Source organism: Ahaetulla prasina, chromosome 10 (genome assembly GCF_028640845.1).
Source record: "Ahaetulla prasina isolate Xishuangbanna chromosome 10, ASM2864084v1, whole genome shotgun sequence".
In the NCBI taxonomy this organism is placed as follows: Eukaryota; Metazoa; Chordata; class Lepidosauria; order Squamata; family Colubridae; genus Ahaetulla; species Ahaetulla prasina.
The window spans coordinates 14,617,794-14,643,289 of NC_080548.1; the positions used below are offsets into that span (position 1 = coordinate 14,617,794).

General features: G+C 40.5%; 1 protein-coding gene across 1 annotated transcript in view; it reads right to left on the minus strand.

Annotated features, from left to right (window-relative positions):
- The window catches only part of LIN28A (lin-28 homolog A), a 46,468-nt gene that overhangs the window by 2,734 nt on the left and 18,238 nt on the right, over positions 1-25,496 (minus strand). The window contains exon 3 of the mRNA XM_058196056.1: positions 4,081-4,265. Within this exon, the coding sequence (XP_058052039.1) occupies positions 4,081-4,265 (185 nt within the window). The remainder of the gene's footprint in view (positions 1-4,080; positions 4,266-25,496) is intronic.

Genomic DNA, 25,496 nt, shown 5'->3' on the forward strand with positions numbered 1-25,496 from the left:
AGACTTGGAGAAATGGGAAAACTTGCAATTATCAGTTATGGGAAGGATTGCAACAATTAGATGATTGCCAAGACTATTGTTTCTATTCCAGGCAGTCCCAATAAAAATTGAAAAGACTTATTTTCAACAACAAGATAATAAGGAAGTTCATATGGCAAGGGAAAAAAGTGAGAATTAGTATAAAAATGCTACAAGATGCAAATCTACGTGGAGGATTCGGACTGCCAAATTGGGAACTATATTACCAGGCAGCAGTATTGACTTGGATGAGAGAATGGATTGAATTAAGAAATATAAGACTATTAACTTTGGAAGGACAGGATTTACAACTGGGATGGCATGCATTTTTATGGTATGGTAGACGTAAGATGCATACGTACTTTTATAGACATTACATAAGAAATGCATTGTTATTGGTGTGGAAGAAGGTTAGAGATAAATACTATTTGAAAATACCAATATGGTTATCAACAATGGAAGCATTAATACACCCAAATATTATTAATTTTAGAAATATTGTTAGATATAAAGACTTATTATGACTGTATGACTATAACTTGTTGCTGGCAATCCTTATGATTTATATTGATATATTGACCATCAATTGTGTTGTAAATGTTGTACCTTGATGAACGTATCTTTTCTTTTATGTACACTGAGAGCATATGCACCAAGATAAATTCCTTGTGTGTCCAATCACACTTGGCCAAAAAAATTCTATTCTATTCTATTATTAACAGATAAGGGGGAATTGAAAGGGAAAACAAGAACTGGAAGAACAGGGGATTGAGATGGATTGGTATTTATATATATATGCAAATACAAACAAGATATGAAAAAGATGTTAAACTATATGGTTTTTACCTAGAAATGACAGAGTTGGATAGGCTACTCACAGGAACAGAGGACAAAATAATATTAAAAATTTATAATTTTCTACTTGGTATTGAATTAAAAGAAGAACAAGTAAAGGAAACAATGATAGCCTGGGCAAAAAAAAATATGGATATTCAATTGAGCTAGATAGATGGCAACAGCTATGAGAAAGGAATTATAAATTAACAACGTCCACTACATATAAAGAAAATCAATATAAAATGTTTTACAGATGGCATATGCCTCCTGAAAAATTGGCAAAAATGTTTAAAGATAAATCAGCCAAATGCTGGAAATGTCATCAGACACCAGGATCTTACTATCACATGTGGTGGACATATTCAGAAGCTAGAAACTATTGGAGTAAAATAAGACATGGTTAGAAGAAATGACGCAACAATATATTGATTTAAAACCGGAACTGTTCCTATTGGGTATCCATCCAGAGAAAATCAGTAAAGAATATATATATATATATATATATATATATATATATATATATATATATATATATATATATATATATATATATATATATATATATATATATATATATATATATATATATATATATATATATATATATATATATATATATTATTAGATTTTTATACCGCCCTTCTCCCAAAGGACTCAGGGCCGTGTACAGCCAAAGCCATATTTGATTATACATGTAATAACAGCAGCGAGGATAATATTCGTGCAAAATTGGAAAGCAGAGAAAATCCCCTTGGAAGGGGAAGTAATTAAGAAAATTCTAGATTGTGCAGAAATGAATAGATTAACTTTGATAATTAAAGAAAGAGAGGATACAGAATATTTTAAGATATGGGGTCAATTTTATCATTTGTTAGAAAAGAGATATAAGAGAATAGTATAATAAAAGTATTGTATTTTAGGAGAGATGTTGTAATAGATTAAGAGAAAATGAAGATAGGAAGCGTAACAAGAAGAATAAGTCACTGAAGAAACACCAGAACGACTGATGTTTGTTTGTGTATAAAATAAAAAATTACCAAAAAAAGTCTTTTTCAACCACTAGGGGGAACCCCCCCATTGCTATTAATAAAGACTTTTTTTCAACAATTGTGGAAAAGCAAAGATAAGACATGTGGCAGTCCCATGCCCGTGTCCAGATGTTTTGGACTATGCCTATCATAAACTTTCGGTTTTAGTTTTGCAGCTTGCAACTGATAGGAAATGTTATCTGAAAACACATTAAGAACATCTGGTTTCCCAACCAGACAAGCTGAGAGAATTTTGTTGGCCTTCAGGTGCGTTGGGACATTCCTCAGCAAATGGGCTATAATTCAGCAATAAAATCACTGCTGTTCCATGCATCCATCCTCCCAACTGTATTATGTCGGTAGAATAGGTGGATTCTTAAAAATAATCTGATGCCCATTTAAGATATTAGAGGCCCAGGAAGAATAGACGACCCTGAATCAACCAAGGGTGTCACCTAAAGGCTTGTGTTTCAATCAGTATGGCTCACCCCATCTCATGGGTTTGTGCACACAATGAACTATGAAATGAGCAGGCGGGCTGAGTTCATGCAAGCTGCTAGCAAAAAGGCCTGAACGTAACCCCTTAGTATGCTATGCCAAATTGTTAGATCTGTAACAGCTAGTTAACAATTGTAGGAATTGTAAGATAATCTGGTACCTTCCAGATGTGTTAAGAATGCAATTCCCACAGCCATTATGATATTTAGAATATCTGGAGGGCAATGTGGCTAGGGACAAGTGTTATAACGCAGGGGTCTGCAAACTTGGCTCTTTTAAGACTTGTGGACTTCAACTCCCAGCAAAGCTGGCTGAGGAACTCTGGGAATTGAAGTCCACAAGTCTTAAAAGAGCCAAGTTTGCAGACCCCTGTTATAACGTATATCTTTTCCCATGTACTGCTATAGGAAGTCTCCCTGAAGTTCTCTTCCTAGGATGCCCAAGGGATGAGCCATCCTGGAAGCACATGAATGGTGATGGGTTGGTCTATTTCTATTCAGCTGGTGTGTGTGTGTGTGTGTGTGTGTGTGTGTGTGTGAACTCTGACCTTTTCCTTTGTTGCCCTAGGAATCTGCATCTGCCATTCCCTTAAAAAGGCGAAAGGAAGCAACTTATGCGTAAGGAGGAGACAACTGCTGGCCAAGCCTCCACACTAAAGGAGGGTAAAACTGGCTGGGAATGATGGGACTTATAGTCAAACACCCCCAGAAAGCGCCAGATTGGGCAAAGCTGAATCAAGGCAACTAATTGAAGCAAGTTGGTGGTCTTTGTGTAGGCAGGTAGCTGGTCTTTGTGTAGGCAGAGCCACATATATTAGAGCCGTGATGGCGCAGTGGTTAGAATACAGTATTCTGGACTGCTGGCAGTTCGATCCTGACCCGGCTCAAGGTTGACTCGGCCTTCCATTCTTCTGAGATCGGTAAAATGAGGATCCAGATTGTTGGGGGCAATAGGCTGACTTTGTAAACTGCTTAAAGCAGGGGTCTCCAACCTTGGCCCCTTTAAGACTTGTGGACTTCAACTCCCAGAGTTCCTCAGCCAGCCAAAAACAAAAAACAAAACAAAAACCCACTCTCACAAAACCAATTTCTCTATTTCTATATTTCCAATAAGGACGCGGTGGCTCAGGGGCTAAGACACTCAGCTTGTGGATCGAAAGGTCAGCGGTTCGAATCTCTAGTAACACAGTGAGCTTTTTTCTCTGCTTCTCTGACCATTTGGCTGCAAACTTAACTAATTGGGATGTGGTGGCTCAGTGGCTAAGATGCTGAGCTTGAGCGAACGGCCAGCAGCTCAGCGGTTTGAATCCCTAGTGCCGCGTAACGAGGTAAGTTCCCATTACTTGTCCCAGCTTCTGTCAACCTAGCAGTTTGAAAGCACGTAAAAAATGCAAGTAGAAAAATAGGGATCACCTTTGGTGGGAAGGGAACAGCGTTCTGTGCGCCTTTGGCGTTTAATCATGCTGGCCACATGACCATGGAGACGTCTTTGGACAGCGCTGGCTCTTCGGCTTTGAAACTTAGATGAGCACTGCCCCCTAGAGTCGGGAACGACTAGCACGCATGTGCGAGGGGAACTTTTACCTTTACCTTTATATTTCCAATACCCAGAATATCCATTGCATTTTCAAGCTTTGAAATTTTGTTGTAAGTCAAGAGGTTTCCGGACTAGCGGAACAAGTCCCTGAACTAAGCCTTACCGATCTCCTTTCGACCTGCGTTTCTGAAGGCTTTTCCCCTTCGGTCTCCTTTCGCTGCCAATGCAGAAAACTCCTCCAGGGCCAGTGACTCGGATGGACTCCAAACCTTTAGAGGATTTCTTGAAAGTGAATTCAACGGCTTCGCCTTCTTTCAAGCTGCGGAAACCTTCCATGTGGAGCTTGCTCTGCAGCCCAGAAAAAAGAACGGGAAGAGCCGTTTAGCAATGAAGAGGAAATGATAAAATACTGACAAGCAAGGCAGAGAAGGTTCAGGTAAAATCAAGTGTGCATTTTCACTGAATGGGATACGCATATTCAGCCACAAATTTGCAATAGGTGTTTGATTTAACTAACTAAAGTTTTGGAAAAGGCCACTCCATTTATCGTGGACTGGACATAAAATACAAGCTACAAAGCTTTCTCTGCCCAGGACGGAACGCAGTTGGCATGCTGAACTACTTAATTTTATGTATTTTCATATTCATTGTGTTATTTATTGATATATTTTCATTAATACATCTGATCACAGAATGCTTAATTTTGAACTCGGAACACTCCAAGGGCTATTTTGAGCTAGTTGAAAATGTAGGGAACAACACAGAACTTTGAAAGACCCTCAAAACAACCGTCTTCTAATATAACTGTACACAACCAGCTACGAGAACGATATAACTGTGTATACACCTCATTGAATGTCTTCCAAATTGTCATTTTTCTATTTCAAACCATTCTCTGAAAGCAAACTGAAATAGACCAAGAAAAGTCCATTCCATTCCACGCTGTTGTGAACAAAAACGTACATTTCTCAAAATAAAATAACATCAATTCAGAAATTTCTCCCCGTGCTACAAATGCATCCTTATACCTGTGTTCAGGGGTCAAGTTGGTAGCCCAATCCCGTACATGCATATGGAAAAGCAGCTGCCATTGCATTATAGGTTATTAAATAATATAATTAAAGGGGTGGAACGTACCAAGATTACTCTAACCCAATGTTTTGGCAACTTGAAGATATTGGATTTCAGTTCCTAGAACTTCCCTCAACCAAATGGCTGCCTGGGGAATTCTGGGAGTTAAAGGCCACACATCTTCAGGTTTTAGGGCTGAGAAACACTGATGCGGCCCAACCTCTGTAAAATGAAGGCATCCACTACAGCACTAATAACAGATGACTATCCACACTCTGATTAAACAGCTCCAATGAAACAGAGACCATCACTGAGCAGTGATGAAATCCAAATTTTTTTACTACCGGTTCTGTGGGCATGGCTTGGTGGGCGTGTCTTGGTGGGCGTGGCAGGGGAAGGATACTGCAAAATCCCATTCCTGGGGGAAGGATATTGCAAAATCTCCATTCCCAGCCCAATCCTGGGGTCAGCCAGAGGTGGTATTTGCCAGTTCTCCGAACTACTCAAAATTTCCGCTACCGGTTCTCCAGAACCTGTCAGAACCTGCTGGATTTCACCCCTGTCACTGAGGAATCCATTGCTGAACACTTGTATTATAAGCAATTGTTCCTGACATCCAACCAAAGTCTATTTCCTTTTAATTTAAACACATTATTTGTTGTGTTTCTGCGTCAACTCTTCAGAAATTCCTCCATCATCTACATTAACAGCTTTTCAGATATCCAGAGACACTGACCTAACCTTCCTGCAGTCTTCGCTTCTCCTGGCTAAACATACCCAACACCTCTCGCCATTCCTCTGAAGTTCTTCCGTCCAGGATCCCTTATCAGCTTGGCTGTTCTTCTCTAGACATGTTGCACTTTGTCAATGTCTTCCCTAAAAAGTGGTGCCCCAAGATGGATGCAATATTCTAGGCACAGTCTGGTCAACACTGGAAAGAAACTCAATGGAGCTTAACCCCACAAAATCCCTTATAGGTCTGCCATTAAAATATTTTCATTTTTCATAGAGAGTGAGAGATTATAATCCTTGGAGATCTGTCTACCCCACCAAACTGACCCCAGTCACAAAAGTACACAAAAACTACACAAAAACTACACAAAAAGTAGTGCTAGTACTATTTGGTCAGTTTCTGTCATCACCTCCCCACTGTGATCCTTATCTCCCCTCTTTATATTCCCCTCAAAGCCCTCCTAGGGTTATCAGCTTTGGATTCAATGCAAAAAGGCTTTGAAACACAAGGGGGTACCCATGGAGAACTGTCAGCAACTCCTTCACAAGCAGCCAACACTTGATACTCAGGATTCAGAAAGATCTTGACAGAAGTCATGTGTTGAGCCCTATCCAACAAGATGCAGTTCAATGACGAGAAAAATTAAGGACCAGCAGTTAGGGAGGAAAAACCAAATCCATAAGTATAGAATAGGAGATACCTAGGTCAACAGTAGTAAATGTGAGAGAGATCTAGGTTTCCTGGTGGACTACCACTTAAGTATGAGCCAGTAGTGTGTTGCAGCTACCCAAAAAGCCAATGCAATATTGGGCTGCCTCAACAGAGAGATAGTACCAAAATCATGACATGTGATAATTCCACTTTATGCTGCACTGGTAGTCCACATTCCGAATAGTGCATTCAGTTCTGGCCTCCCTAATACAGAAAAGATTATGAGACCCTAGAAAGTATGCAGAGAAAAACAACGAAGATGATAACTGAGTCAGGAGGATAAATTATATACGGAACAGTTAAGGGACCTAGATATATCTAGCTCTAGGGTGTCAAACTGGATTGCTTTGAGGGCTGGATCAGCATTGTAGTTCTCTGTGTGCCAACAGGGGTGGGAGTGGGGAAGGAGAGATGGGACAGATACTGTCGTGTCCCACTCCTCCGCTGACGGCTGGGTCAGGGAAATCCGAATCAGGCTTGCCTCTGCAGCTCGTCCTAGCAAAGTCCTCAGAGCAGGCAGGAGACCAGTAAGTGACTTCAGCAAGATAAGTTCGACTTTGCCTGACTCCTTCTGCAGTTTGTGTGGGCATGGAGCCAGGACTTGGGCCGGGAGGTATACATTCCTCAGTGTTCGGGAGCAGGTAAGAAGGCCCTGGCTGCTCTGAGGGCGGGCAAGACACAACAGATACCTCCTGCAGCACCCTGCGGGCCAAAACGTGGTGCAGGGGGGCTGCGTGTGGCCCTCTCTGTCATCTTCGGCCATAACAGCCTCATGCAGCACTTTACCAGCAAAAACGGGGTGTGCACCTCGTTTTTGGCCTCCCCAGCCTTTAGAAGCACTCTGCTGGCCAAAAACGGGCCGTGTGGAAGCTTCCTGAGCCCCCACCACCACGGCCTGTTTTTGCCCTCCACGGCCTCCTGCAGCACTCTGCCAGCCAAAAACGGGCCACGCGGAGGCCTCGCAAGACCCATTTTTGGCCAGCAGAGTGCTGCAGGAGGCTTTGAAGGGCAAAAATGGGCTGCAGGGGTCCCGTACGCGGCCTGTTTTTGCCGGCCGAGACACCACAGTCTGGCCCTTTTGATATTTGCAGGCCAGCCCCATGGGCCAGATTTACGCACCCCACAGGCCAAATCCAGCCGGCAGGCCTTGAGTTTGACACCCCTGATCTAGTCTGTTCGAAGGAAGGATTAGAGGAGACATGATGTCTCTCTTCCAATAAATGAGGGGCTGTTCCAGAAGAGGGGGTTGACTTATTCTGCAAGGCGGCGGTATCTAAACTTTCCAGTCAACAGCCTGGCGGAGGCAGTGGGGGGGGCGAGGGGAGGGTTTTGCCTGTGCACACACAGCATTCACCAATGCAGTTGTCACGCAAACACTCAACCACTACTTTCGTTCTCCGGTTCCAAATGGGCCGCTGCCCAGTTTGGAACTAGGCCACAGACTGGTGGGGCTGGGGACCCCTGCTCCAAAGCACCAGAAGGACAAAAAGTAACGGGTGGAAGCTTATTTAAGAGAGATCCAAGCTAGAACTAAGGAGAATTTTCCCGACAATGAGAGCAATTAATCAATGCAACAGCTTGCCTCTCATAGTTGTGTACACTCCATCACTGGAGGTTTTCAAGAATAAGACTGGACATCCATTTGATCGGGATGGTATATTGTCTCCTGCATTGAGTAGGGGTTGGACTAGATGACCTCCGAGGTACCTTCCGGTCCTAGAATCATTTTAAATTCTATGCTGCATTTTTCCCCTCAGCTGCTTCAGCACAATCTTGAAAAATATTTGATGTCAAGAGTTGCAGACCAGAGCTACCTAGATGTCCCTGCGTTTCTGGAAAGTTGTTGTTTTTTTTCTCCTTTCAAAAGCGCTGCATGGCATCTTTATTCAGATTTTATTAAAACAGTCGATAAGGTCATTCTCTTAGCCTTATGGTAATTACTCAGGGAGTAATTCTGATTCATGTTAAAACACAGCTGCAAAACCCAACACAATCAGACACAGTATGGATGTCCACAGACTCTAACCAATTAAAACTTAATCAGCTTGATTGGAAGCCTCTTTTGAACCCCCCTTATTTGTTTCAACCACAGATCAGGTCTCTAAAGACTCTCTCCTAACACTTTTCCTAATTCATTCTCAGCTATAAGAATAGATCAATTATTGTTCTGCCTTGTTTTGTAGCCTCAGGAGCTCTGAGAAGGCTACTCTGAGGCCTTCTTCCCTCATTTTACCCATCTTGGGAAGCTTTTTCCTAAACTCCATTTCTAAATTCCACAACCATTTCATCTCAACTTTTACAAAGAAATATTTATGTATGTATATTTTTGTGCGGGTCAAGTATAAAAAAGTGAAACGATAAATCAAGAGAGCTAGTTTCTCATACAAATTTGATCACTGATATAATGGATTCCTGTGTATGCTTTTTTTGTTGTTGTTGTTGTTGACTGCCCAGAGTTTCACTAGTAGATTAGCAGTTAATATATACTTGCAAAATAAATAAAAAATAAAATAGCTGCTACATCTTTCCCAACCTTTCTCAGATAGAGATGACGACCAATGTATAGTGACAAAAAACGACAATGATTTTTTCTGGAATTGATCCTCTCAATTAGTAAGAGTTGACAAGCAAAAAGGAAAAAAAAAGTAAGTTCAACTTCAGCTGACTTGTATCAGTTAACAAATTCATAAAATAATAAATAATAAAGTAACTTCCATGTAGGATACCCTCCTCCATATAACCAACCCCCTGAAAAAAGGTAGGGGGATCTCTATGTACAATACATAACATAACCATGCACACTTGATATAATCCTCCACTAAAACTGCAGTTCTTCCCTTTCCAATATTAAGTACAGCACCTTAGGCCAATTATGCAAATTATCTTACATTATTCCAGATCACACCTTACCCCAGGGAGTGAAGCACATAGTTTAATAGAAATCATATGCTTGGCATGCCCCAAATCCATATTTAAGTCCAGCTCTTGTTTTAAAAGAAGTAGATAGTCCACAGTTTGTAAACCTTCTGCTCTCAGGGCTATGTTTTAGCCAGGGTCATTCTCTTTGCAGAAACTTGAATTAAACCAGATTTGCCACCCCCAATTATCTTCAACGGTTTTAGTAAAACAGGGGTGTCCAACTTCGGTAAAGTTTAAGATGTGTGCTGGCTGGGGAATTCTGGGAGTTGAAGTCTACACATCTTAAAAGTTGCCAAGGTTGGACATCCCTGAACTTGTACTAAATAATAAACAAACAAATAACCACACCACAGAGACACTACATCAGGGAAACAAAAAAATAATAATAATTAAAATATCTTGTGCAAATTCACAAATCACTGGGGGTTTAAGGTCTGGTGGAAGAGCTGTGTTTTTTTTAAGTTTTCCGAAAAACAAACAAACACCCCAGCACATCTTACACATTTTGACGAGAAGAAATGCACAACAACATGATATGACTTTGTTTTAACTTGGCCTATTATACAAACTCAACTATGGTAGCCTGTAAATCATTCTTCTATGATTTAGTGTCCTGGATGAACCTAGCCAGTTTGTGATACTTCGGAATATAACATGTGACAGTGTTCAAAAGTGCAAGAAAGGAAGAGGTGCTCCCGTCTTCTTTTCTTTTAAAAGAATTTTAAAAACAGCGCTGAGGATGAGAACCAATCTCAAGAGCTAGAATGAAATGCTTCATTTCCCCAAAAATTTATAATACCGTGAAGTCAGTTCGCAATTACGGGTCAAAATCCCAGTGAAAGGGATTATCATTCCCAAAATTGGATGCCACTATATTTAATTTTGGTTTGTTTCATGGCAAGTTTCCACTGGTTTGGCTGCCACAAAGCTCCTATAATTATCTCTTACCAAGCAGGGCAATTTACACTCTCAAACACTCAAGACTATTAAAATGAGCTCTATGTATATATCCCTAATCTTTTTGGGGAGGGGGGGAGGGAGTGGAATGGCAGAATTAATAATCTGTCCCTGCTGCTCTGGCCTGAGCCATTTTCAAGCTGGTTGAGGCTGTCCCTTCTGGGTCTGCCGGCCATCTGCCGCACAGGAGAGAGAAGAGGAGAGAGAAGAGCAGGCCTTTTCTTTCCTCCAGCCTTTCATTCTTTTTTTTTTTTCTTTCCTTAATGAATGGAGCAAACCCCTCATTCACGAGTTGTTCAGTAACCCAGGTCAGATGATGGCACTTCCCTAGGCCTCCAGGGTGAGCAACGCCATATTTAAGAATACTGAAAAACAGTTGTGTAGCACTGCACTGCACTACCTGAAGTACACTAGTTTGGCATTTCCCCAAATGGACGCCCTCAACTGGAATGGCCGTAATCTGTTCACTGCCCAGAGTCCGTCTGTTAAGTGGTTTTATTTAAACTTTGGTAAAGAGAAACAGGGACACGGTGGCTCAGTGGCTAAGACGCTGAGCTTGCCGATCGTAAGGTTGGTGGTTCAGCGGTTCAAATCCCGAGTGCCGCGTAACGGGGTGAGCTCCCGTTACTTGTCCCAGCTTCTGCCAACCTAGGAGTTCGAAAGCACGTAAAAAAATGCAAGTAGAAAAAATAGGGACCACTTTTGGTGGGAAGGGAACAGCGTTCCGTGCACCTTTGGAGTTGAGTCATGCCGGCCACATGACCACGGAGACGTCTTCAGACAGCACTAGCTCTTTGGCTTTGAAACAGAGATGGGCACTGCCCCCTAGAGTCGGGAACAACTAGGACATATGTGCAAGGGGAACCTTTACCCTTTTAAAGAGATAAAAATAATTTCCAAACTGCCGTCGTGCACCCTCTAAAATTTCCCACCAAAGCTGTAACTTTTAATGAAGCCGATTGTAGTGAGTGGAGGAAAGGGGAGAAATATGTCAATTACATAACAAAGTCACCTGAGTTCACCCTTCTGCATTTCAACCATACATGAACCAGACTCACTAAACAAACCAGATTCATACCAGAATGTCAGTCCCAAAATCAACAATAATCAAGCTTACAGTGTTGTACAACCACACTTATTAGATTTTTAAATGACCTGGGTAAACAGGCCATGCTAATACTGTAGAGGAGTAATCATGTTGACTGTAGTTCAGTCTGATTTAGTTTAGATTTGGATTTAGTTTAGATTTTATCCTAGCCCATTCTACTTGTCTTGGCCCTGTCAATTATTTGGTGTGCAGTACACCCTTCAAGGGACAAAGCAAAAAATTACATTCAGTTTATTTCACTTCATTTTCTAGCCTTCTAGCCACTCCAATTGTTAGTGCCCTGGAGTGTTTATATGCCTTCTTTGTAGGTAACATTAAAACAATACAGCACAATCCATCAATTAGATTTATACCCTTCCTTTCCTTCATGAATTCAAGGTTGCATACAGGTAATCCTCGACTTACAACCCACATTTGAGCTTAAGATTTTTATTATGGAGCAATTGTCCGTTCTACAACCTTTTTTGCCAGTTGTTAAGTAAATGACACCTCTCCTGCGCAGTCTGCACTGGCTCCCGGTGGTCTTCCGGGTCCAATTCAAGGTGCTTGTTATCACCTTTAAAGTGCTCCATGGCTTAGGACCGGGGTATCTACGGGACCGCCTACTGCCACCAGTAGCCTCCCACCGACCAGTGTGCTCTCACAGAGAGGGCCTCCTTTGGATACCGTCAGCCAAACAATGTTGGCTGGCGACCTCCAGGGGGAGGGCCTTCTCTGTGGGGGCTCCTGCCCTCTGGAATGAGCTGCCTCTGGGGCTTCGTCAACTCCCCGACCTCCGGACCTTCCGCCGCGAGCTGAAGATGTTGTTGTTTCGATGTGCAGGAATAGCTTAAACGTAGTTTTAAATTGGGGTTTTACGCTTTTTAAATGGGCTTTTTAATCGTATTTAAATTTTTAGGCCATATATTGAATTAGTTTTTTATACTGTTTTTAACCTGTATTATATGTATTGTGGTTTTTACTGGCTGTGAACCGCCCTGAGTCCTTCAGGAGAAGGGCGGTATACAAATATAATAAATAAATGAATGAATGAATGAATGAATGAATGAATGAATGAATGAATGAATGAATGAATGAATGATGCAGTTGCGAAGCAAATCTGGCTCCCCCACATTCATTTTGCTTGTTAGGGGCTGGCTGGGAAGGTCAGCAATTGGTGATTACATGACCCTGGGATGGCGCAAGGGTCATAGATACATAGATACAACTACATAGCAAAAAAGGCGCTAAGAGTTGTAAACCTAATTTTGCGTAGCTTCTTTTCCAAAAACTCTACACTACTAACCAGAGCGTACAAAACATTTGCTAGACCTATTCTTGAATACAGCTCACCTGTCTGGAACCCATACCACGACTAGCCTTGTGGTGCAACCAAAACAATCTGGAACTGAACACTCTCAAAGCCGTAGAAATGGTGGTAGACTTTAGGAGAAACCCTTCCATACTTCCACCTCTCACAATACTAGACAACACAGTATCAACAGTAGAAACCTTTAAATTTCTAGGTTCTATCATATCGCAAGATCTAAAATGGACAGCTAACATCAAAAACATCATCAAAAAAGGACAACAAAGAATGTTCTTTCTGCCCCAACTCAGTAAGATCAAACTGTCCAAGGAGCTGCTGATTCAGTTCTACAGAGGAATTATTGAGTCTGTCATTTGCACCTCTATAACTGTCTGGTTCGGTTCTGCAACCGAATAAGAAAGATACAGACTTCAGAGGATAATTAGAACTGCAGAAAAAATAATTGCTACCAACCTGCCTTCCACTGAGGACCTGTATACTGCACGAATCAAGAAGAGGGCCGTGAAAATATTTACAGATCCCTCACATCCAGGACATAAACTGTTTCAACTCCTCCCCTCAAAACGACACTATAGAGCACTGCACACCAGAACAACTGGACAGAAGAACAGTTTTTTCCCGAAGGCAATCACTCTGCTAAACAAATAATTTCCTCAACACTGTCAAACTATTTACTAAATCTGCACTACTATTAATCTTCTTATCGTTCCCATCACCCATCTCCTTCCACTTATGACTGTATGACTGTAACTTTGTTGCTGGCAATCCTTATGATTTATATTGATATATTGACCATCATTTGTGTTGTAAATGTTGTACCTTGATGAAGGTATCTTTTCTTTTATGTACACTGAGAGCATATGCACCAAGACAAATTCCTTGTGTGTCCAATCACACTTGGCCAATAAAAAAATTCTGTAATATAATTTCTGACATCAACACAATTGAACGTGTCCAGAAATATTTTACAAGAAGAGTTCTCCACTCCTCTGAAAACAACAAAATACCTTATACCACCAGACTTGAAATCCTTGGTTTAGAAAACTTAGAACTCCGCCAACTCCGACAAGACCTGTGCTTAACACATAGAATCATCTATTGCAATGTCCTTCCTGTTGAAGACTACTTCAGCTTCAATCGCAATACAAGAGCAAACAATAGATTTAAACTTAATGTTAACCGCTTCAATCTTGATTGCAGAAAATATGACTTCTGCAACAGAGTTATTAATACTTGGAACACACTATCTGACTCTGCGGTCTCTTCTCAAAATCCCAAAAGCTTTAACCAAAAACTGTCTACTATTGACCTCACCCCATTCCTAAGAGGACTATAAGGGTGTGCATAAGAGCACAAAAGTGCTTACTGTTCCTGTCCTATTGTTTCCTTTCATTTATCAGATTAATATAGTTATTGCATAATTTTGGTCATATATATGCTTATATGATATGTAGTTATTTTATGTTGAAGCTTGTGTATATTTTTGTGACAATAAAATAAAATAAAATAAAATGTCAGTTGCCAAGTGCCCGAATTTTGATCACATGATCATGGGGGATCATAAGTTGCTTTTTCCAGTGCTGTTGTAACTTCAAATAATCATAAAGGAATGGTTGCAAGTCAAGGGCTACCTGTATGTACCCCCTCTTTCTTCCCATAGTTTCCACAACTCCTCTGTAAGGTAGGATGAGCTATGGGCGAGAGACTGAGTGGGCCAACACTTAGATCCTGACATTCCAACTTTAACGTGCATATTGTCTTGCTTTTTAGTAAAGGTAAAAGTAAAGGTTCCCCTTGCATATACGTGCTAGTCATTCCCGACTTTAGGAGGCGGTGTTCATCTCCATGTCAAAGCTGAAGAGCCAGCGCTGTCCGAAGACGTCTCCGTGGTCATGTGACCGGCATGACACAACGCCAAAGAATGCTGTTACCTTCCCACCAAAGGTGGTCCCTATTTTTCTACTTGCATTTTTTACGTGCTTTCGAACTGCTGGGTTGGCAGAAGCTAGGTTGTTTTTTTTGGGGGGGGGGTTTGCTTTTTACAACATATTAAATCTGGGTTAACAGAACATACTTGCTGCAGTCACATAATATATAATGCCTAAACCTAAAAAGTTTAATGCGATGGCCTGGTTCACACAGCCTGCTAAGTTAATGGCAATATTAACAAAACATACCAAATCACTAACTATCAACCCCATCTTGGCCTCGTGTAGGATATCATGTAAGCTCAAACTGCCCAAAGAGCTGCTGATTCAGTTCTATAGAGGAATTATTGAGTCTGTCATTTGCACCTCTATAACTGTCTGGTTCGGTTCTGCAACCCAACAAGAAAAACACAGACTTCAGAGGATAATTAGAACTGCAGAAAAAATAATTGCTACCAACCTGCCTTCCATTGAGGACCTGTATACTGCACGAATCAAGAAGAGGGCCATGAAAATATTTGCAGATCCCTCGCATCCTGGACATAAACTGTTTCAACTCCTACCCTCAAAACGACGCTATAGAGCACTGCACACCAGAACAACTAGACACAAGAACAGTTTTTTCCCGAAGACCATCACTCTGCTAAACAAATAATTCCATCAACACTGTCAAACTATTTACTGAATCTGCACTACCATTAATCTTCTCATAGTTCCCATCACCAATCTCTTTCCACTTATGACTGTATGACTGTAACTTTGTTGCTGGCAATCCTTATGATTTATATTGATATATTGACCATCAATTGTGTTGTAAATGTTGTACCTTGATGAAGGTATCTTTTCTTTTATGTACACTGAGAGCATATGCACCAAGACAAATTCCTTGTGTGTCCAATCACACTTGGCCAATAAAAAAATTCTGTAATATAATTTCTGACATCAACACAATTGAACGTGTCCAGAAATATTTTACAAGAAGAGTTCTCCGCTCCTCTGAAAACAACAAAATACCTTATACCACCAGACTTGAAATCCTTGGTTTAGAAAACTTAGAACTCCGCCAACTCCGACAAGACCTGTGCTTAACACATAGAATCATCTATTGCAATGTCCTTCCTGTTGAAGACTACTTCAGCTTCAATCGCAATACAAGAGCAAACAATAGATTTAAACTTAATGTTAACCGCTTCAATCTTGATTGCAGAAAATATGACTTCTGCAACAGAGTTATTAACACTTGGAACACACTACCTGACTCTGCGGTCTCTTCTCAAAATCCCAAAAGCTTTAACCAAAAACTGTCTACTATTGACCTCACCCCATTCTTAAGAGGACTATAAGGGGTGTGCATAAGAGCACAAACGTGCCTACCGTTCCTGTCCTATTGTTTCCTTTCAATATATCAAATGAATATAGTTATTGCATACTTTTGCTCATATATATGCTTATATAATATGTAGTTATTTTATGCTGATGCTTGTGTATATTGTTGTGACAATAAAATAAAATAAAATAAAATGTCAGTTGCCAAGTGCCCGAATTTTGATCACATGATCATGGGGGATCATAAGTTGCTTTTTCCAGTGCTGTTGTAACTTCAAATAATCATAAAGGAATGGTTGCAAGTCAAGGGCTACCTGTATGTACCCCCTCTTTCTTCCCATAGTTTCCACACAACTCCTCTGTAAGGTAGGATGAGCTATGGGCGAGAGACTGAGTGGGCCAACACTTAGATCCTGACATTCCAACTTTAACGTGCATATTGTCTTGCTTTTTAGTAAAGGTAAAAGTAAAGGTTCCCCTTGCATATACGTGCTAGTCATTCCCGACTTTAGGAGGCGGTGTTCATCTCCATGTCAAAGCTGAAGAGCCAGCGCTGTCCGAAGACGTCTCCGTGGTCATGTGACCGGCATGACACAACGCCAAAGAATGCTGTTACCTTCCCACCAAAGGTGGTCCCTATTTTTCTACTTGCATTTTTTACGTGCTTTCGAACTGCTGGGTTGGCAGAAGCTAGGTTGTTTTTTTTGGGGGGGGGGGTTTGCTTTTTACAACATATTAAATCTGGGTTAACAGAACATACTTGCTGCAGTCACATAATATATAATGCCTAAACCTAAAAAGTTTAATGCGATGGCCTGGTTCACACAGCCTGCTAAGTTAATGGCAATATTAACAAAACATACCAAATCACTAACTATCAACCCCATCTTGGCCTCGTGTAGGATATCATGTAAGCTCAAACTGCCCAAAGAGCTGCTGATTCAGTTCTATAGAGGAATTATTGAGTCTGTCATTTGCACCTCTATAACTGTCTGGTTCGGTTCTGCAACCCAACAAGAAAAACACAGACTTCAGAGGATAATTAGAACTGCAGAAAAAATAATTGCTACCAACCTGCCTTCCATTGAGGACCTGTATACTGCACGAATCAAGAAGAGGGCTAAGAAAATATTTGCAGATCCCTCGCATCCTGGATATAAACTGTTTCAACTCCTACCCTCAAACGACACTATAGAGCACTGCACACTAGAACAACTAGACACAAGAACAGTTTTTTCCCGAAGGCCATCACTCTGCTAAACAAATAATTCCATCAACACTGTCAAACTATTTACTGAATCTGCACTACCATTAATCTTCTCATAGTTCCCATCACCAATCTCTTTCCACTTATGACTGTATGACTGTAACTTTGTTGCTGGCAATCCTTATGATTTATATTGATATATTGACCATCAATTGTGTTGTAAATGTTGTACCTTGATGAAGGTATCTTTTCTTTTATGTACACTGAGAGCATATGCACCAAGACAAATTCCTTGTGTGTCCAATCACACTTGGCCAATAAAAATTCTATTCTATTCTATTCTATATTGCATAATCCCAGCTATTGGGTGTAGTTTGCCAAGGCCAGGCTACAGATTAGTCACCACTGAAGGTGTGGAAAGCATCAGCTTTCTTCTATCACCCACTCGGCAAAAACACTTTCCCCCTTGATAAGGAGATCACTGGCCATTAATAAAAGGATAATTGCAACTCGTAGCTGGAAAAAGGCAGGAGGAATGGGGTGAGGGAGGGGAATAAATGGGGAAGGGTTAAACAACCTCTTCTCTAGCTAGCTCTTCATTCCTTTTTTTGAGGGAGGGCGTGTGCAAAAAGCCCTGGGCAATGTGTAGTTTCTGAGCCTTCCATTTTGGTCTAACTCCGGGATTTCCAAATTTTGGCAATTTTAAGACTTGTGGACTTCAACTCCCAGAATTCCTCATGGTTGGCAGAGGAATTCTGGGAGCTGAAGTCCACAAGTCTTACAAGTTGCCAAGTTTGGAAGGTTTTGCTCTAATTCAAAAGTGATGGCTTTGGGGGTTATTGACATGGTGTAAAAGGAAAGAACAAACTCTGTGACTCACGCTTTTGAAATAATTACCAAGCCGCTGACCTTGGTGCATCAGCTAATCGGTTTATTTAGGCAAGACTCTCTCTCTATAAAGAACATGTGCGCCTAAACATGAACTAGGTAAAACTTCAACACTTTTAAATCCTGAATATTCATAATCTCAGTAAATTGATGCTTGTGGCACTGCACAATCCCTCTTTGATGTTAATCCGCAAGGTTCAATTAAAATGATTTTCAAATCCTATGGAACACATCGTTCAGTTGCCACAACTGCTTCACCACGCCTAGAACCTCCTTCATCTAGAAGGGAGGAGGTTTCCATTATAGTGCCACACAGCTAATATGGAGATAGTCTCTCTCTGATATTCCCAATATTTGGAAAGCTGCTTAAGAATTCCAGGAATTGCAGATGCAACACATCTGAAAGGGCTAGGAACTATGTAGGATCAAACCAGAAAAACAGGCTCTCAAATGGATATTTTTGACGCCTAAGAGTAATCACATTTAAATTTGGCTCCCTATTTATTATCTAATTCGTCCTAGCTAGTATTCTAAATATTTTGCAGTGCAAAATATTTTGGTTTTGGTTCAGGATTTGGATTCGCTACTCCATTTCCTGAGTCCCCTCCAAGCGTCTTTTCAGCATGACATCCTGATGAGGCCATTTAACATCCTCTCCCATTTAAATAGAGGTGGGTAAGTGCCGCCACCCCCACCCCAATTATTTTTGGGCACATCTAAGAATGCTGCAAACCTCTCTCCTTACAATTTTGACTAAATAATAATGTGAGGAACCCACCACCCAACAGAAAAAAAATAAGAAAACCTTTGAATCAAAGTTCCAAATAATTATGACTCTCATTGTTTTAGCTAGCACAGTAAGTTTTTCCTGCGCTTGTACCTTCTAGATATATTGGGATAACACGATTTCCAGCCCAACTCATGGGAAGGGTACCAGTTTGGGGAAAGCTGTGAAAAATTATGTTGTGTAATACTTTGTGGTAGAAAACAGATATGCCTTTGACTGCAAACATCACCACCATTCACACAATCAATGTTGCTTGCCTTGCATGCATACTATTACTGCGTACTGTTAAGAGAGTTTTATTTGCTGACTGTGAAGATGATAATATACTATATTCATAGATAAAGGTAAAGGTTTCCCTCGCACATATGTGCTAGTCATTGCCGACTCTTGCTCATCTCTGTTTCAAAGCCCAAGAGCCAGCGCTGTCCGAAGACGTCTCCGTGGTCATGTGACCGGCATGACTCAACGCCAAAGGCGCACGGAACACTGTTACCTTCCCACCAAAGGTGGTCCCTTTTTTTCTACTTGCATTTTTACGTGCTTTCGAAACTGCTAGGTTGGCAGAAGCTGGGACTAGTAACGGGAGCTCACCCCGTTACACAGCAGCACTAGGGATTCGAACCGCCGAACTTTCGATCGACAAGCTCAGCTGTCTTAGCCCCTGAGCCACCGCGTCCCTAACTATATTCATACCAACTCCTAATAATAAATAATAATAAAGAAGCATATGCTTCTTTAGTTTTTCTTGTTATTACATTCTTCCAGGATGTTTTTCAGCTTTTTCTAGCTTTTCCAAAATCAGCTGAAGTTGGCTAACACTCATTCTAATGTTCTTTAAGATAACCACATTCCCCTGAAGTACCCAAGTCTAATCCCTGGATGAGAATTCACCCATTGATTTGATTCTTGCCGTATATATAGTACATCTACCAAATTGGTTGCTGAACAATTTTGGTAGATATATTCATGCATGTGAATGCACATGTGCAAGTGTGGCAAAAAGTAAAATCAGTTTGTGAATTCTCCAACAAGCTTAATAGACCTCTAATCTCAAATAATTCAAAAGGGTTGCCTGGTCTTCTCCGCCATATTGCTCCACACCTCCTGCAACGTAAATCAATTTGCTTTTAATCACAGAGGAAAAAAAGTTTCCCACAGAGTGCCTTCCAAAGACTAAACTTTCTTCATCCATTAGAGCTGCATTTCATACCAGGAGAGTATTGTCTTGGTAAATCCTTTTTAGCAGGTCATTACACCCTGCCTTTCTGCCAAAACTGGCTTCCATTTCTACAGAAAGCTGGATTCACACAACCTACCAAATCTTAAAATCTTGGTGTACAAAATGTCAATTGTATTTCCATATATTATCATCCCCACACAAACCACATTACAAGAGAAGCCTGTCCAGTTTCTGCTGAATGACAAATAATTTAACTTAGCATAGCATCTTACACAAAGCCAGCCACAGGTAGTCCTCAACTGAGACCAAGGTTTCCATTGTTAAGCACGACTGTTAAGTGAATTGTGCCCAATTTTGTGAACTTTTTGCCACAACTGTTGAGTGAATCATCTGGTCTTTAAGAGAATCTGCCTTCCCACATTAACTTACTATGCCTAAAAATAGAATAGAATAGAATAGAATAGAATTTTTTATTGGCCAAATGTGATTGGACATACAAGGAATTTGTCTTGGTGCATACGCTCTCAGTGTACATAAAAGAAAAGATACCTTCATCAAGGTACAACACTTACAACACTTAATGATAGTCATAGGGTACAAATTTAACACTTAATGATACAACACTTAATTATAGTCATAGGCTACAAATAAGCAATCAGGAAACAATATCACTATAAATCATAAGGATACAAACAGCAAAGTTACAATCATACAGTCATAAGTGGAAGGAGATGGGTGATGGGAACGATGAGAAGATTAATAGTAGTGCAGATTTAGTAAATAGTAAATAGTCTGACAGTGTTGAGGGAATTATTTGTTTAGCAGAGTGATGGTGTTGCGGGGAAAAAACTGTTCTTGTGTCTAGTTGTTCTGGTGTGCAGTGCTCTATAGCATCGTTTTGAGGGTAGGAGTTGAAACAGTTTATGTCCAGGATGTGAGGGATCTGTAAATATGTAAATATAGTGTCTCTCTCAAGCTTGGCAACTCTTAAGATGTCTGGACTTCAACTTCCAGAATTCCCCAGCCAACATACTGACAGAGGAATTTTGGGAACTGAAGTCCAGACATCTTAAGTGTTGCCAAGCTTGAGAAACATGGATCTAGAAAAGTTAAACAAAACTGGCCCTATTTTAAAGTTACTCATCTTGTCCACTACAAAAAATGTTCCTTCTCAGAAAACCTTAAGAAGCTCCTCAAGATCTTCCCAAAGTATCTTTATAAACAAGTCACACCCACCATGATTGCTGTGTTTTTCCTTCATAAAAGAGCGCAGAGGGATGTTCAAAAATAACTGGCAACAAAAACAGTTCAATATAAAAATCAAAAGTAAAACCATCAGGCCATAAAAGCAGACAATTGCTGGTAGTCCTCAGCAATCTGTTCTGACGTTCTAGGGGTCAAGCGATAATCATTCATAACCTTCCCAGCAGGCTTTGGACAAGCAAAGTCAGCGTGGAAAGGCAGATTCGCTTAATGACCGATGATTTGCTTAACAACCACAGTGATTTTTGCTTAGCTGTGGCAAAAAAGGTCGTAAAATGGGGGCACAACTCACTTAAAAACTGCCTTGCTTAGCAACAAAAATTTTGGGCTCAACTGCGGCCATAAATCAAGGACCACCTGTAAAAACAACAGAAATAATCCTACACTATTTTGGAGCAAAATGAGAGCTTTCCACGGGTTTTAGTGTGTGACCTCAGAGCACTGGCTTCCTCCTCATGTCAGCTGCTCATTGCTTCAATTTTATTTAGTTATGTGAGATCTGGCAAAACATTCCGGGGGGGTGTGTGTGTGTGTCAAAACAGGGAGATCCACAAGTGAGAAAGTTCTAGTGGCTTTTTTTCCACAAAAGTATCTCCCAAATAGCCATTTACATCGAGGTCTGACACCAAGATGACTCTGATAAATATAGATAATTGGGAGGAGTTAACATCATTTGCCACCCGCTTATACTAGCGCCTGCCTCTCTCTTCGCAGAGTGAAAATGTGAAATACTGCTGTTTATTTTGAGGAGTGCTTGAGAGATTGGTCAATCCCCCACCCCCAAAAGCAATCTTGTCTTCCCTTGGGGAACAAGGGAGAGAAAATTGCAAGGAAGGCTCCTTCCCCCTCCCGGGCCCTCCCTCCCTCCCTCCCTCTTGCCCTGGGTCTTTTGAAGTGACCTGCAAAAGAAGCTGGTGGTCTTCAGAACATCCCAAGCCCTCCCCCCCTCCTTCCCAAAACACACACATTGTTCGAATTCCTCTGTTATCAGATAGGTAATCAAACTGAAGCCCCATTGAATTAGTCAAATAGCCCCCTTGCATCTGAAAGGAAGAGGCCCAAAGCCCCTCATCCCGGCACACCACACACAAAGCAGGAAAATTCCCAGGCCATCTCCCCAAAAAAAAAAAAAAAATGAAAGGGGAAGGAGAAGGAAAAAAGAAAAGGAAAAGGAGAAGAAGAAGAAGGAGAAGACAAAAGTTGTTCCTGTAGATCGGGATGGGGGGGCATTCCTGAAGCCCTGAATCTTTAGTGGAGGGGAGTCCAGAGTCCTCATAGATCTGTCCCCATAGCAGCAGAACGGCCATCCTGTTTAAGAATCCATCACAGGATTCTCCGACCATGCCAGGACAACAATAACAACAAAAATACATTTGGTGGGGATTCAGTCCAATTTTATAAACAGGGTTTTAACACCCTAACAAATGCCCTATCCCAGCGGTGCTGATGCATTTGCAGCATTTAAATTTTGCAGTGCAATCAAGGTCCTGCTGCAGTTGCATTGGCTGACAATACCCTAAATGTGCAGGGACCGACACCCAAAGCAGAAAGCGCAGAGTGATTAAACGTTGGAGAAAGAGTCGCCCATCAGCCATTTTCCGATCTGAACAAACTGAATGATACTGATTGCCCACTCTTGTTGTTCTCTTTTGCTGCCTCTATGAATCTCAACAAAACTCCCTTCGTTAAAAGGGGGGGGGGGCTAAACAAACACAACATCCAAATGCAATATTCTACCATCATGGCAAACATATAAGTGGCCACAGCAGAAAATAACCTTCCCACCATAAATTCTGCCACTGGAGATTGTAAATAAGTAATCCATCACAATCCTGCTGAAATGTGAACAAGCCCAAAAGCTTTTACAAGATCTGGCCACATGGCTTCCTTTTCCTTACCAGTTCCAAAGAAGGAGATATATATATATGGTCACCTCCATCTTGATTCATTGATTCTCTGGGAATGCTTATTCCCACCATACTAACATACACCCAGGTCGGAGCTGGGCATTCCTAGCCCTCAAGCTTGGGGGTTTTTTGGTATCCCTTGGAAGCACGCTGATGGCTGTTACTGAAAACAGGCAGCTGCAGTGTAAGCAACAAGATATATTTTAGTTAATTATGCTGATGGGGAAGAAGAGGAGGAGATGGCCAACAAAACTCTCCTTAAAAAATCCACAAGTACAATTAAATTCATTTTGCACAATGGTAGTGGTCCTTCAGCATCACATAAGTGTTAAATGCAGTCTTCACCCACAAAAACAATCACACCGCCTCTATTTCAAGCCAAACAGTCATCTAAATTTCAGGTATATTCCTGATTCTAATGTCTTTCTTGCCTATAAATTAGCCTGGCTAACTTACAAGCAGGTAGTAAACATGCCTGCAAATCTTGGCCGTCTTATCTGCCATGTTCCCTCTTCTGTAAGGTACTTTATTGGAAAAAAATAATGTTTAATAAGAGTCTAAGAAGATACTTTCAGAGATAGTTGCCCACCTGGTTACCTAAATAATTACCAAATTCTCTGCTATTGTTCTTTGTCCAAAATGCCCACATCAACACTACAGTAAATACAGAAGGGGTGGATTTGCATATAGATTCTCCTTTTAGGAAAGTAACTAGATTCTGAAAATGCTGTGCTCACACCATACACTTAACTAGCTCCAAATGTTAAATCTGATTGCCATTTTCAGTTTTTGCAATTTTTAATGGCTTGGCCTGACATGCAAACTCAGCTAGTTTACTTGTTTATGGTTCAGTGTATCCTACATAGCCAGAAAATGGATTAATAACCATTAATTATCAGCCCAGGTTACTGTTTTGGCCTGGTCACCAATGAGTGATAGTGATAGGCTGCTAATTCCTGGGCCAGCTAAGAGGTGTATACCAGTTCTGTTGTAACACAGGGGTGAAACCATAGACACATTCTTGATTTAATGGTGAATTTCTTTCTCTTTTCTCAAGAGTTTCCTATTAAGAATACCAAGGGTGGGCAGAGTGCCAAATCTGATTGATTGATTGATTGATTTGTAATTTGGACTGAGCATTTTTCACTGCATTTCTCTATCACCTTTTCTAAGGTAGAATTCATTTTAAATTTAACCTATAGGAGCAAAATTGCAATATCTTTGTTTTTACTCTAGCTAGTCTGGCATGAAATGATTTTTGGTTCTTTCAGTAGACAGAGGAAAACAGCATCTCTTTTTACATATTCTTTAAATTCATAGAAATGGACTATGAATCAGAATCCAGAATAAAACATGTATACAAATGTTATACCAAAGATGTAATTGATAATCCTGAATTATTATTATTATTATTAATTTGATTTTTATACCGCCCTTCTCCCGAAGGACTCAGGGCGGTGTATCATTTCCATTCTCTCCCTTTCTCCCAAATATATTACTAAATGGGAATAAAGTTTTATTGTTCTGAGGAAAGCTTGTTTGTTTGTTTGTTTAATTTCTACAACTGTCATTCTTTTTCCTAAGAATTTCAGTCGTTTATTAGAATACAAAATACAAAGGAAAAATGAAAATAGTGGGAAAGTAGAGGCAGGAAAAGGGAAGAGAGGAAAGTGTAGAGGAAAGAAAAATATTGACTCCCAACTCTTTTTAGCATAGTAGAAACAAGATATAGTTTTACATAGTACTATATAGTAGGCATTTCTACAACAAACCTGTTTAATCAGCAAGCCCAAACTTTGTATCAATTAATTAAACAAAATCTGTATTCCACTCTTGGAAAGCCCAAGGCAGCATATGTGCTACTCACATTCATGCATTTTGAGAAACATGTTTACGTGATGAAATAGTTAAATATCAGATCCAAAGTTTTGTGAGCAATTTCTGTAATAAATTTCAATTATAATTGAAAACAAGTCATAGTTCTGTACAATTTATTAACTTTTAGAGCCATCCTTTCAGTGACAGGGTCAAATTATAGAATTGTTCACAGAAGTTTGGATCTGATATTTAACTTTCATCATGTAAACATGTTTCTCAAAAGAGGATTTTATGTAGAATGATCACTCAGATCTAGATCTGCCTTTGTTCTATTGTCTATTTCAAAATTCTAACAAGCTATTGCAGAAACATAGATTCAACCATATTCCATTTCAATGCAATGTGCAAATCCAAATAACTGTGCTTAGAAAACAAATCATGTTATACAAACTATGTCAGACTGGGCT